General features: G+C 37.0%; 1 protein-coding gene across 1 annotated transcript in view; it reads right to left on the bottom strand.

Moving 5' to 3' along the window:
* The window catches only part of LOC130842638 (transmembrane 9 superfamily member 2-like), a 120,121-nt gene that overhangs the window by 58,707 nt on the left and 47,979 nt on the right, over nt 1-13,435 (bottom strand). Inside the window, 5 exon segments of the mRNA XM_057719323.1 lie at nt 2,581-2,638; nt 2,843-2,962; nt 3,973-4,105; nt 4,811-4,919; nt 7,649-7,728. Coding sequence (XP_057575306.1) covers nt 2,581-2,638; nt 2,843-2,962; nt 3,973-4,105; nt 4,811-4,919; nt 7,649-7,728 — 500 coding nt within the window.

Raw genomic sequence — 13,435 nt, forward strand, 5'->3', positions numbered from 1 at the left:
ACCCCGAATAGGCAAAACAGTCATGAGAAGGAAAGACAGAGTTGGTGGAATCAGGCTTCCTGACTTCAGGCTATACTACAAAGCTACAGTGATCAAGACAGTATGGTACTGGCACAAAACCAGAAATATAGATCAATGGAACAGGATACAAAGCCCAGAGATAAACTATGGTCAACTAATCTATGACAAAGGAGCCAAGGATATACAATGGAGAAAAGGCAGCCTCTTCAACAAGTGGTGCTGGGAAAACTGGACAGCTACATGTAAAAGAATGAAGTGAGAACACTCCTTAACACCATACACAAAAATAAACTCAAAATGGTTTAAAAACCTAAATGTAAGGCCAGACACCATAAAGCTCCTAGAGGAAAACATAGGAAGAACATTCTTTGACGTAAATAACAGCAAGATCTTTTTTGATCCACCCCCTAGAGTAATGGAAATAAAAACAAAAATAAATAAGTGGGACCTAATGAAACTTCAAAGCTTCTGCACACCAAAGGAAACCATAAGCAAGACGAAAAGACAACCCTCAGAATGGGAGAAAATATTTGCAAATGAATCAACAAAGGACTAATCTCCAAAATATATAAACAGTTCATCCAGCTCAATATCAAAAAAACGAACAACCCAATCAAAAAATGGGCAGAAGACCTAAATAGGCATTTCTCCAAAGAAGACATACGGATGGCCAAGAGGCACATGAAAAGCTGCTCAACATCACTAATTATTAGAGAAATGCAAATCAAAACTACAATGAGGTATCACCTCACACCGGTCAGAACGGGCATCATCAGAAAATCGACAAACAGTAAATGCTGGAGAGGGTGTGGAGAAAAGGGAACACTTGCATTGCTGGTGGGAATGTAAATTGATACAGCCACTATGGAGAACAGAATGGAGGGTCCTTGCAAAACTAAAAATAGAACTACCACATGACCCAGCAATCCCACTCCTGGGCATATACCCAGAGAACACCATCATTCAAAAAGACACATGCACTCCCATGTTCATGGCAGCACTATTTACAACAGCCAGGACATGGAAGCAACCTAAATGTCCATCAACAGATGAATGGATAAAGAAGATGTGGTACATACATACAATGGAATATTAGCTGTAAAAAGCAATGAAACTGGGACATTCTTAGAGACATGGATGGACCTAGAGACTGTCATACAGAGTGAAGTGAGTCAGAAAGAGGAAAACAAATATCGTATATTAACACATATATGTGGACTATAGAAAAATGGTACAAATCAACCGGTTTGCAAGGCAGAAATAGAGACACAGATGTAGAGAACAAACATATGGACACCAAGTGGGGAATGTGGGGCGGGTTGGGGGGGAATGAATTGGAAGATTGGGATACCAAATTGTACACTCTAAATATATGCAGTTTATTTTATGTTAACCGTATCTCAATAAAAGTTCTTAAATAAACAAAAATTTTTAAAAAAAGATACAATCCACTACTTTTTCCTTAAAAAAAAAAAACCCGTCCTTCAGAACATACCAAGAAAAGAATTTTTTTAATGAAGCATGCTATGGACTGAATTGTGTCCACCAAAATTCATATGTTGAAACCCTAATCCCTAATGTGAGAGTATTTGGAAATGGGGCCTTTAGGAAGTGACTGGGTTTAGATGAGGTCATGAGGGTGCAGCCTTCATAATGGCATTAGTGCCCTTATAAGGAGAGAGACCAGAGAGTTTGCTCCCTTTTTTCCCCTGCCATGTGAGGACACAGCAAGAAGGCAGCCATCAGCCACCAGGAACAGAGTGCTCACCAGGACTGGACCCTGTCGATGCCCTGACCTTGGGCTACCCAGTCTCCAGAACTGTGAGAAAATAAATGCCTGTTGTTTAAGCCACCCAGTCTATGATATCTTGTTATGGCAGCCCAAGCTGATTAAGACAAAACCTATTAAAGAATTTGGAGATAAAACCCTAAGCGAGTCAGCACTATATCAGTGAGGTATTATGGGAAGAGCACTGGACAGGATGTAAGGAGTGCATTCAGTTACATATGGCCTGGGCTCCATTACTGATATCTTGTGTGACCTTGAACACATTGGTTCCACATCTCTATAATTAGAGGACTGGATGAGCTCCTGTTACAGCCACTGTACACCACCCTTATTTCCACTCTGACCATGACTCAGCCTGGGGACTGCAATCACTAATGACACTGTAGCAACTCAGTGAGACAGGAAGAAATAATCACTGAAGGCAGGGATGAGGAGAATAACACAGTGTTGTGTACAAACTGCCACTCTAACATGATATATACATCTTAAGGCAAGATGCATAACTGAGATGAGCATTTATGAAATCCGCTTCAAAAACAAAGATCAAAGTTGAATACCACAGCACCATTGCCATCTCTTTGGACTAGGGGTTAAGATGTACAAAAAGAAGAAAAGAATGCAGATACACCAGAAAAAGAAAGCTGCAGCCACAGAAAACACAGTGGTCATTCATCTCCTTTCTACTCTTCATTACGGTGTACAATGATTTTTCCAAGGTAACGTATAAGAAAGTATAATTGCATAGAGAAAAGAGAACCTGAGATACTTACCCAGGAAACAGCAGTACTGTCAGCAAAAAATTTGTCTTCCACTTAACGCCTTTAAATGCTGAGGAAGTAAAGGACAGAACAGTTACTTCAGCAACTGGATTTAGTCCACTTTATAAATACTTTATAGTAACCAAGACACAATTACATTTTGCTAGGTCAGCTAAATTTCCCCATGCAATTTTTGAATTTTTAATTTTACAGCTTTTTAATTCCTACATTTAATACACCAACTTACTGGAATAATAACAGTTGTAATGCTTACTCTTATACATCTTAGCAGACACATATCCAGCAGAGGTTCCCAGAAGGACCCATAACACAACAGCACAGATCATTAAAGCACCTCGATTGGCAGGGAAAAGGAAACCAAGACAGGCCAGAACTAAAGGCACAAAAAAGGAATATCAAACCAGTGACAATAATAGCCTCAAAAGCACATAGGACTTTATAATAAATTAAATACAACCTTATTAAGATATTTTTATGAGACAGCATACAAGGAAATTCTCTGATGTTATTCACTTAGCTAATTTTTTGACAATTTCTTTTCCTAATGAAAAAGTCCGATTTTCCATACAAGGCAAATGATATGTTTTCAATTTAGTCTTTAATCTCACTGTTTAAATCATTAGTTAGATTTAGTCTTTAATCTCACTAAGTCAAAATTAAACAAAAGATCTTCTTTCCTACTCCAGTAGTCACTCTATAAACAACAAATCATTTTTCCCACAAAAAAAATTTCCGCCTGTTTCATTTTATTCAAGGTGAGGGCGAAAAAAATCACAGTGAAACTTGGTCTCAGGAAAATATAAACTGAAGAGCTAAATTTTGAAATTATCATTGACATCTGAAACACCTCATAAGTCATTCATTTACAGCCACTTTGTTTGTGAAAATCATAACCACTCTGGTTATCAAAAACTGACAAACTCCATTTTTAGTTGATAAATGAAGGCAGCCAGAGTTCATCAGCCATTGGAAGCCTACTAAGGATGCCATTGCACTTACACACTTAAAGACCAGCACTTAGGCTTGCCATAGCATTTCAAAATGCTAGTCTTTGAATAATAACTCCCTGAGTCCACTTAAAATATAATTCAACCCACATGGTGACTTTCAAGAAAGCATCTATGTTGCAAAGCATGGAACATGTATATTGGATAAATTATTCAGAACTGAAGAAGCTATCAAAGGTCCTTGATATAGGAACATATTCAGACTCATATCCTTAATTTGAGAAGACAGAAATGTAAGTACTATAAAACATACATTTCCTTAAACTTTAGGGTAGAATTTTCAAAGTTCTTTCGTACACATGAATCAAAGTTTAATATATGTTAGCAGTTTGCTAAGAATGTCGAAGAAGACACATATTGATGTGAGACTACTCACGTAAAGTTATAAATGTCATAATCAAAACTTGTGTTCCTTGACCCAGGAAAACCGACAGCAATATTTCACTCCTTGGAGGTCTGAATACAACCCCATGAACCAGTTTCCAACCAGATTCCTCCTGTGCATCTTCCTGCATATGAGAAAGTCTTTAATAAACACAGGAGTTACTATGACAGAAAGTAACAAGAGCTCTAAAAGTTAGAGAAAAGTGAATTTTCCTCTAAAGGCAGACTAACTGGAAACCAATGGCTCATTTTGGATAGAGTAGGTCTCTGGCAGGTATGTGACCCTGCCATAAAACTAGCCATTCCCTTAGTTTAAGTTTTGCATTGGAGGGAGTGTGTTAATTATATAAAGCACACAACTGGCTTGATTTTCATGAAGAAAGTAACATGATTTAACACATAAAAAATTCAACCAATTCATAGAAATTAAAAATTCATCAATACACAAATGATTACAAGACTCAAAACAGTATAAACTGATAAAACTAAATTTACCCTAAATTGTAGTATTTTGCAATGTTTCAAACATTTATCTCAGGGTCCAAATTAATGAAAATCTTAAATAATGATATTTTGAAAGGTCAGAAACATGAAAAGGAATCTAACAAAAGAGTTGATAGCAAATAACTCTCTAATAAACTTACCTGTACTTTTTAAGAATCTACAAAACACTCTGTACTTTGATTATTCCACATAATATGCAAAATTACTAGACATCAAAATGCGTTTGTATTCAAGGTATTATACTCTACGTAGAAATATAACACTGAGAACTGGGCAAAGCAGGCACTCAAATATTTGCTGAATCAAATATGTGCACTTTTACTTACAGGAAATGTCATCTGATTGTATCTGATAATATCTTTCTGGAGAGTCGTTAATATGATCATAGCCACCATTCCAGATAAGAAGAGAACGATAACAATGGAATTCATAATACTAGAAAATGTAAAGAAGGAAAAAGAGAAGTCAAATCTCAAGTTTCTTATTTGAATAGTAAAAAGAATATGTGTGCACATGTAAAAGAAAGACATTCAAATTATCATTATGTCAATCAGTTTTCTAAGGTTAAATGTGGATCAAAGGCTGAATACATCAATATATTAAATGCACTTAAAGCTCTCTCACAAAAGTGCATTACAAATAAATCAATAGAAGCAACACTATTATTAAGGTTATTTTAGAATTTTTTAAGAGCACATTCCCAAAAAGAAACAAGGGGAGATAAATAGGATGTATAGAAACAAAAATGTAGTTCCAGAACATGAAACTGAGAATGGAAGTTCAGGAATCAAGGTTGAATTGATCACTGACTGACTTCTTAGCTGACAGAATATCAAGTCTTTATCAAGCTTTGGGGTAAAGACCCCATGGACCACTTACCTACCACTTCCTGTTTCCAAAACTGAATCTTAAAATCTATGCCCAAATCAAAATCAAGACCTTCTGCCATCCCACCACCCAGCCAAACCCTGACACATCAAAAAAGCTTCACCAGAATCTATGAAAAAGCCAGCACTGTTTTAGAAAAATGCCGCTAAGATAATGTCTAACATGTCCGTGAGGGGCTTCCTAGTGGCGCAGTGGTTAAGAATCCGCCTGCCAATGCAGGGGACAAGGGTTCGAGCCCTGGGCCGGGAAGATCCCACATGCCACGGAGCAACTAAGCCTGTGCGCCACAACTACTGAGCCTGTGCTCTAGAGCCTGCAAGCCACAACTACTGAGCCCACGTGCCTAGAGTCCGTGCTCCACAACAAGAGAAGCCACCACAATGAGAAAAAGCCCATGCACCACAGCAAAGAGTAGCCCCCGCTCTCCGCAACTAGAGAAAGCCCATGCTCAGCAATGAAGATCCAACACAGCCAATAAATAAATAAATTTATTTTTTTTAAATTCTGTTAAATGTTGTAAATAAATTAGCTTGAAACAGAAACAAAAGTACATTTACTGTTAACATTATAAATATTAATACTACTAGAGATTAGCCCCCAAATCTGGATGCCCTTCCCTTTCACAACCCCTTTAAAGAAACCATTTAAATAAATTTTATCTGAAGAGAGTTCTAGGGGGTGTGATAAAACAGGACTTGGGCTATTGCCCGAACAGAAGATTTTCTAGAAAAGCTGTGATATGTTAATAATAACGAGGAGGAGAAGGAGGTAGAGGAGAAATAAGAATAAGGATAGAAATAGGAGGAGAAGAAGCGGGTGCTATTCTCACTTGAAAGGCAATGACATTGTAAATCAACTATACTTCAATAAAATAAAATTTTAACAAAATAAAGGCAATGGCAGCATAAGGAAATCATCACCTCAGAAGACCATACTCATAGAATCACATCTTTCCTTACTTTCATCTTTACCTTTATAGTCTTCTTCCATCCAAAATTGCTTTATTATAGGATATGACGATAACAGGGGGAAAATATACTATGTATACAGGTTCATCTATTTCTCATCAGCTTCTCTGATCCTAAGTTACTAACTGAAGATCCTACATCACGTTCTCAGTTGGTCCATCCTTCAATTTCATGTTGAAACTACTCCTTCCATAGTCATGAAGGACTTCTAACTCTGATTTGATCCTGTTGAAGATTCCTGAGGAATCAAGTCCCTTCACTCTGAATCCACTAGAATATAAGCCTCCTGCGAGGAGAAGCCTGTCGGCCTTATTCACTGCCATGTCTGAGAGCCTGCCCTAGTGCTTGGCATACTAATAGGGATGAAAAAGAATACCTGGAAAATGAATCAACCTCGACTCACAGACATGATCTCGACACAATCCTCTCCTCTATATAACCTGCTCTGACCACTTGCAATGTTTTGGTTTCTCATACATAATGTTTTCATCTTTCTCTGCTCTCTTCCCAATCTTCCATGACATCCTGACCTACTCCACCCAAGCTGGTTACCACTTTTTCTTACACTCTAGTTTGCTCAGACTTTCTGACCCCACAAACGAAAGTATCTATCATGTTTTCCTTCCATCTTTTTTACAGTGTCCCCTGCTACAGTCCTAGCCTGCCTACTTCCCAGCATGCACTGCTCTTTATACACAGACATGCTATCTCTAGGACATCTCAGCCTTCTCTTTCCCTTCAGCATAAACACTAGTATATTTAAAACAGATTTTCCTTTTTCCTTTCTCTTCGTGTATGTGGAGAGATGCGGGATAGGAAGGAGAGGGGAAATTAGCCACAGAGAAGAAAAAATATCACTTGAGATCATCTCTGATAAGGGGGAGGGGGAGGGGGAATTGCATGAAGGTGGTCAAAAGGTAAAAACTTGCAGTTATAAGATAAATAAGTACTAGGGGCTTAATGTACGACTTGGTTAATGTAATTACTTCTGTACATTATATATGAAAGTTGTTAAACAGTAAATCCTGAGTTTCTACATGAAAAAATTTTTTTATATTTCTTTAATTTTGTATCTATAGGAGATGATAGATGTTCACTAAACTTGTGATCATCAATGTGAATCAAATCATTATGCTGCACACTTTAAACTTATACAGTACTGTATGCCAATTATATCTCGATAAAACTGGAAGAAAAAAAGATCATCTCTGGTGACAAAATAATTTTTAAAATACATATATGTATATGTGTGTGTGTAAACATGTCCCACCATGAAGCTACTTATTCTTTATTTCATAAAGTGCTTACCTAAACCACTGAATGCTGGTACGAGACATGGACTCCAAAATATAATCCCATCTAGAACCCCACTTGATATTTTTGTTTTCCTAAAAACAAAAATACAAAGTCACATAACCAAACTTTAACTGACCTTCTACTGGTTATAATCCTAAAATAGACAGTTATTCTGCCTGTACTTTCTCCATTTCTTTACTGCTAACTTCATGGAATCATGCGATCTAACCTCATATTTTTATCTTATTTTTATTTACTGATATGCTACCTCATTTCAGAAAGGGACTAGGAAAAAATAAATGTATCTTACTGCTGTTCACCAGAAATAGCACCTTTTTGCCACTATTTTTCTGTAACCCTAAATCCATTCCATACTTCATTTCCTTTTGTCCAGACCACATTTTCTTCTTAATTGCAACTTCATACCATACTTGCAAAGGTATATGTAATATCACTGTAGTTTTGTTTGTAAATTTAAAAACCTAGAAACAGCCAAAAATTCCCATCAGAGTGGGAATAAATAAACTATGGTAATCCATGCTAAGAAATACTATGTAACCATTAAAAAGAATGACGTGTATCTATAGGTGATGATATGTCTAAGAAATGGAATTAAGCGAAAAAAGAAAGCTGAAAATTATGTAATAAGACTAGCATGTACAGCTAGAGTCCATCCCCCTCCCCAAAACTATATACATATTTTGTAGATGCGAACGTTTTTCTGGAAGAAAAAATAATGGTTATACTTTTGGAGGGAGAGACTAGAAATTGGGGGGAGGGTAGTAAAGCAATGGAGAATTTTACTTATACATTTTCTAAATGGTTTGAAGTCTCCACCACATACAAGTATTATCAATATTATTATTTAAATTGAACTAAAAATTTGAACTAAAAAAGACAGCTTGCTTCACTGAAACACACCACCTCCTGCAAATAGGCTTATTATTAGGGTATTTTGTTTAATTAGAAAACAGTATTCAATTTCAATCATTACCTCTTATAGAATATTTTCATATTTTACATTTTTGTATGTTAAGTACTTTGAAATATTTTAGCAACAAATTTATAAAAGGTTTTTTTTAATACTGTCGTTCTCAGTACTGAATAAAACACAAGAAAATATAACCACCAGCTGTTTCTGCTGATGTGCAAAGTCAACCTTTCAATACCTTTCTTATGATACCCCCCCAAAATGATCTTAAATGATAATCCTCAATAAACATTTAAACCATCAATGCAATATTATTACCCCTCCAATTAATAGCATGCTCTTAGCAAAGGGAAAACACTGGTACAGATGACCAAGTTATGTTTGAAATGACTTATTATTTAAAATTAGGCATCTTTAAGTGTTTTTTCTGAAGTTTGGGGGTGGGTATGAAGCAAGCCAATGCACTTTGCTGCTTCAAAAAAAACTGAAATGATGGGTTTTCTTTTTAAATGATGGGTTTTAATTGAAATGAGCTTTAATTCAACAGTGGATTTTAATTGATAACTAATGACCTGGTGATCATGGTTAACATTACCCATGAAAGGTCAGGTCGACATTATGTGTCTACTGATATGAGGTATCACTTTTGCAGTCTTTCTGTCAAGAATCCATGGCCTGAGCCAGGTCATGAAGAACCATCGGACAGACCCAGGTTGATGGTCATCCTGCAGAATGTAGGGTTTGTACTCGTCAAGATTTTCAAGAATATGAAACACAAGGAAAGACTAAAGAACTGGCCCAGGGCTTCCTAGGTGGTGCAGTGGTTGAGAATTTGCCTGCCAGTGCAGGGGACATGGGTTCCATCCGTGCTCCAGGAAGATCCCACATGCCGCGGAGCAACTAAGCCTGTGCACCACAGCTACAGAGCCTGCGCTTTAGAGCCTGTGAGCCACAACTATTGAGCCCATGTGCTGCAACTACTGAAGCCCATGCACCTAGAGCCCGTGCTCCGCAACAAGAGAAGCACAGCAATGAGGAGCCCGCGCACCACAACGAAGAGTAGCCCCCACTCACCACAACTGAAAAGAAAGCCCGTGCACAGCAAAAAAGACCCAACACAGCCAATAAAATAAAAATAAATAAATAAATAAATACATAAATTAAAAAAAAAAAAAAGAACTGGCCCAGATTGGAGGAGATCAAAAACTAAATATAACATGTTTTCCTGGATAGGATAGTGAACCAGAAAGGGAAAAAGTGGGACTTCTCTGGTGGCGCAGTGGTTAAGAATCTGCCTGCCAATGCAGGGGTCACAGGTTTGATCCCTGGTCCTGGAAGATCCCACATGCCGCAGAGCCATTAAGCCTGTGTGCCACAACTACTGAGCCCGCATGCTGCAACTACTGAAGCCCACTCACTTAGAGCCCGTGCTCCACAACAAGAGAAGCCACCGTGATGAGAAGCCCATGAACCGCAACAAAGAGTAGCTCCCGCTCGCCGCAACTAGAGAAAAGCCCGTGAGCAGCAACAAACACCCAACACAGCCCCCCCAAAAATAAAGTTCCCTTTTAAAATATATTTAAAAAAAGAGAGAAAGTGACATTGTTGGCCAGCTGATGAAATTTGAGTGGACGAATGTGAATCAGATGGTAATGCAATGCCAATACTGATTCTTGGTTTGCACGGTTTTATGCTAGTTATGTAGGAGGGTGACCTTGTTTTAGGGAAAGACACTCTAGAGGGTATAGGGGTGATGAGACAACATCTAGCTCTCAAAAGATTCACAGAAAGACTAATGATAATGGACACATACAGAGAGGAGTGAACAATGGAGCAAGTGAAGTAAAATGTTAACAATCGGGACGTCTGGTTAACGGGACTACAGGAGTTCTTTGTGTTATTCTAGAAATTTTTCTGTAGTATGAAATTGTTTCAAAATAAATTATTTTTTAGAACCTTTAAGAAAATATGAATTTACAGAACTGACAAATCCAGGGATAAATATTCATCACATGAAAGGATTCATCTTAGCGGCATATATATACAATGGAATATTACTCAGCTATAAAAAGGGATGAGATAGAGCTATATGTCATGAGGTGGATAGACCTAGAGTCTGTCATACAGAGTGAAGTAAGTCAGAAAGAGAAAGACAAATATTGTATGCTAACTCACATATACAGAATCTAAAAATGGTACTGATGAACTCAGTGACAAGAACAAGGACGCAGATGCAGAGAATGGACTGGACAACTCGAGGTTTGGGGGGGCGGGGGGTGAAGGGGAAGCTGAGACAAAGCGAGAGAGTAGCACAGACATATATATAGTACCAACTGTTAAATAGATAGCCAGTGGGAAGTTGTTGTATAACAAAGAGAGTTCAACTTGAGGATGGAAGATGCCTTAGAGGACTGGGACGGGGAGGGTGGGGGGGACTTGAGGGAGGGTGGGGGGGGAGTCGAGGGAGGGAGGGAATATGGGGATATGTGTATAAAAACAGATGATTGAACTTGGTGTACCCCAAAAAAAATAATTAAAAAAAAAAACAGATGATTGAACTTGGTGTACCCCCCCAAAAATAATAAATAAATAAAATTTTTTTAAAAAACCAAAAAAAAAGAAAAAAAAGAAAATATGAATTTACAGAACTGACAAATCCAGGGATAAATATTCATCACATGAAAGGATTCATCTTGGCCATTTTATTAAAATATTGTTCCTATACTAAAGTGTAACTTAATTTGTCAAAATTTGAATTGCATGCATCTCTTCACCAGACTGTCCACTGCCTTAAGCAAGTTAACATATCAAGCCCTTAAAAAAGGAGTGAAATAAGTGAGGGAAAGTAAGAGGTACAGACTTCCAGTTGCAAAATGAATGAATCACGAGTATGAAATGTACAGGGTGAGGAATAGTCAATGACTATGTAATACCTTTGTATGGTGACAGATGGTAACTAGACTTATCATGGCGATCATTTTAAAATGGATAGAAATATCGGATCACTATGCTGTGTAACGGGAACTAACATAGTGTTGTAGGTCAATTATACTTCAAAAACAAACAAATAAACCCATAGAAAAAGAGATCAGATTTATGGTTACCAGAGGCAGAGAATGGAGACGGGGAAATTACGTGAAGGCAGTCAAAAGGTACAAACTTGCAGTTATAAGATAAATAAGTACTAGGGGTGTAATGTACAACATGATAAATATAATTAACACTGCTGGATGTTATATATGGAAGTTGTTAAGAGAGTAAATCCCAAGAGTCCCCATCACAAGGAAAAAACATTGTTTTTCTCTTTCTTTAATTTTGTATCTATATGAGATGAATGTTCAATAAATTTATTGTGGTCATCATTTCATGACATGTCAAGTCATTACACCTTAACTCATACAGTGCTGTATATCAATTATATCTCAATAAAACTGGAAGAAAAAATAAAATAAAAAAAAAGGAGAGATACTTTCAAGTATGCACTATGAAGTCTGGCGTGTAAATACAGAGAGCCTAGAAAATCTGCAGTTGTCAAATCAAGCAGTTTTTGCACCAAATATTGCCATCTGCTGGAAATGTCAGTTCACAACACATACGACTCCATAAGAAAATAAATTGTTTTAAAATCCTAAGGCACATTTGAGACAAAATGACAAATGCAAAAAGAAACTAAGTGGCGGAACCCACTTTTTAAATCCACTTAAAATTAATGAATTATTCTGCATCTTTACATCCCAGAGTTTCAAAAGCTTTTATAAGACACAGCAATTCTCATAAAAGCACATGAGGTAAGCAGGTCTTTAATGCTATTTATAATGAAGTCCTAAGCAGCAAAGGTAGAAATATAGACAAGAATTCTTGATTCAGGACACAGTACATGATGGGTTTCACTCGGTAAAAAATACATGCAGGGAATCAAAGAATCAATCTGGCAGGCAACTACAGCTTCTTTTAGTCTAGTTGTTTTCAACAGGGAGAGCAGCACCCTCTAGGGAGCATAATGAAAAGGTGTGGGGATGCTACTGGTATTTAGGAGCATAATATTGAATAGAATGCCAGACGTCCTCCTTGGCACTGAGAGATCCACACAAAGAATTGAGAAGAACTTCCAAAAGCCCCACCCAACATTCACGTCAGTGAAAAACTGTTTACGATTATTTGCGCCTAGATTCTAACTTCATTCTACAGATTTTTACATAGTTTTTTACATAGTTTTAATATACACTGATTTTCCCCCAGGAATGCAACTACCATGTAAATTGAGGAAAAATGGTACTATGTTTGGCTTGAAACTTTACCAAAGTTGATCAACATTTCAGAAAATCATGGCATCCTTTAGAAAGATGTGGTATTTAAGCCACCAATGTACAGTATTCTCATATCCATCTGCCTTCGTAGATATGTTTACAATGATTATACACATAGGTGCATGCATCTGACAATGACTGAAATATACACTGAAATACACATTATTTTATTAAAGATTTATTTTTATTTCTCCTTTATATTATAGTTAGGGTGCTATATTGATGTCTATTGAAATTATGTGTAAGACAGGTTTAATTTTCTCATACCTATTAATATAATTTTACAATAGCAAAGGGAGAAAAATAAAACATTTGTTTTTAAAAGAGGACATCGATCTGATAGGGTTGAGAACTATTGATCCAGCTCCAGTTCCCTCACTTTACTCTGGGGAAACTGAAATCCAGAAAGGAAAATAAACTTGCTCAAGGTTACAGTATGAATTTGAAGCAAACCAGCACCAAAATTCTCTGAATTCTCAACTCAGTTATTGGTCCATGGTGCCTGAAAATCAGGAATGCACCTTGCAAAAAAAAAAAACCTATATATGTAGCTAGGGTCCC

The sequence above is a fragment of the Hippopotamus amphibius genome, chromosome X (genome assembly GCF_030028045.1).
Source record: "Hippopotamus amphibius kiboko isolate mHipAmp2 chromosome X, mHipAmp2.hap2, whole genome shotgun sequence".
NCBI lineage: Eukaryota > Metazoa > Chordata > Mammalia > Artiodactyla > Hippopotamidae > Hippopotamus > Hippopotamus amphibius.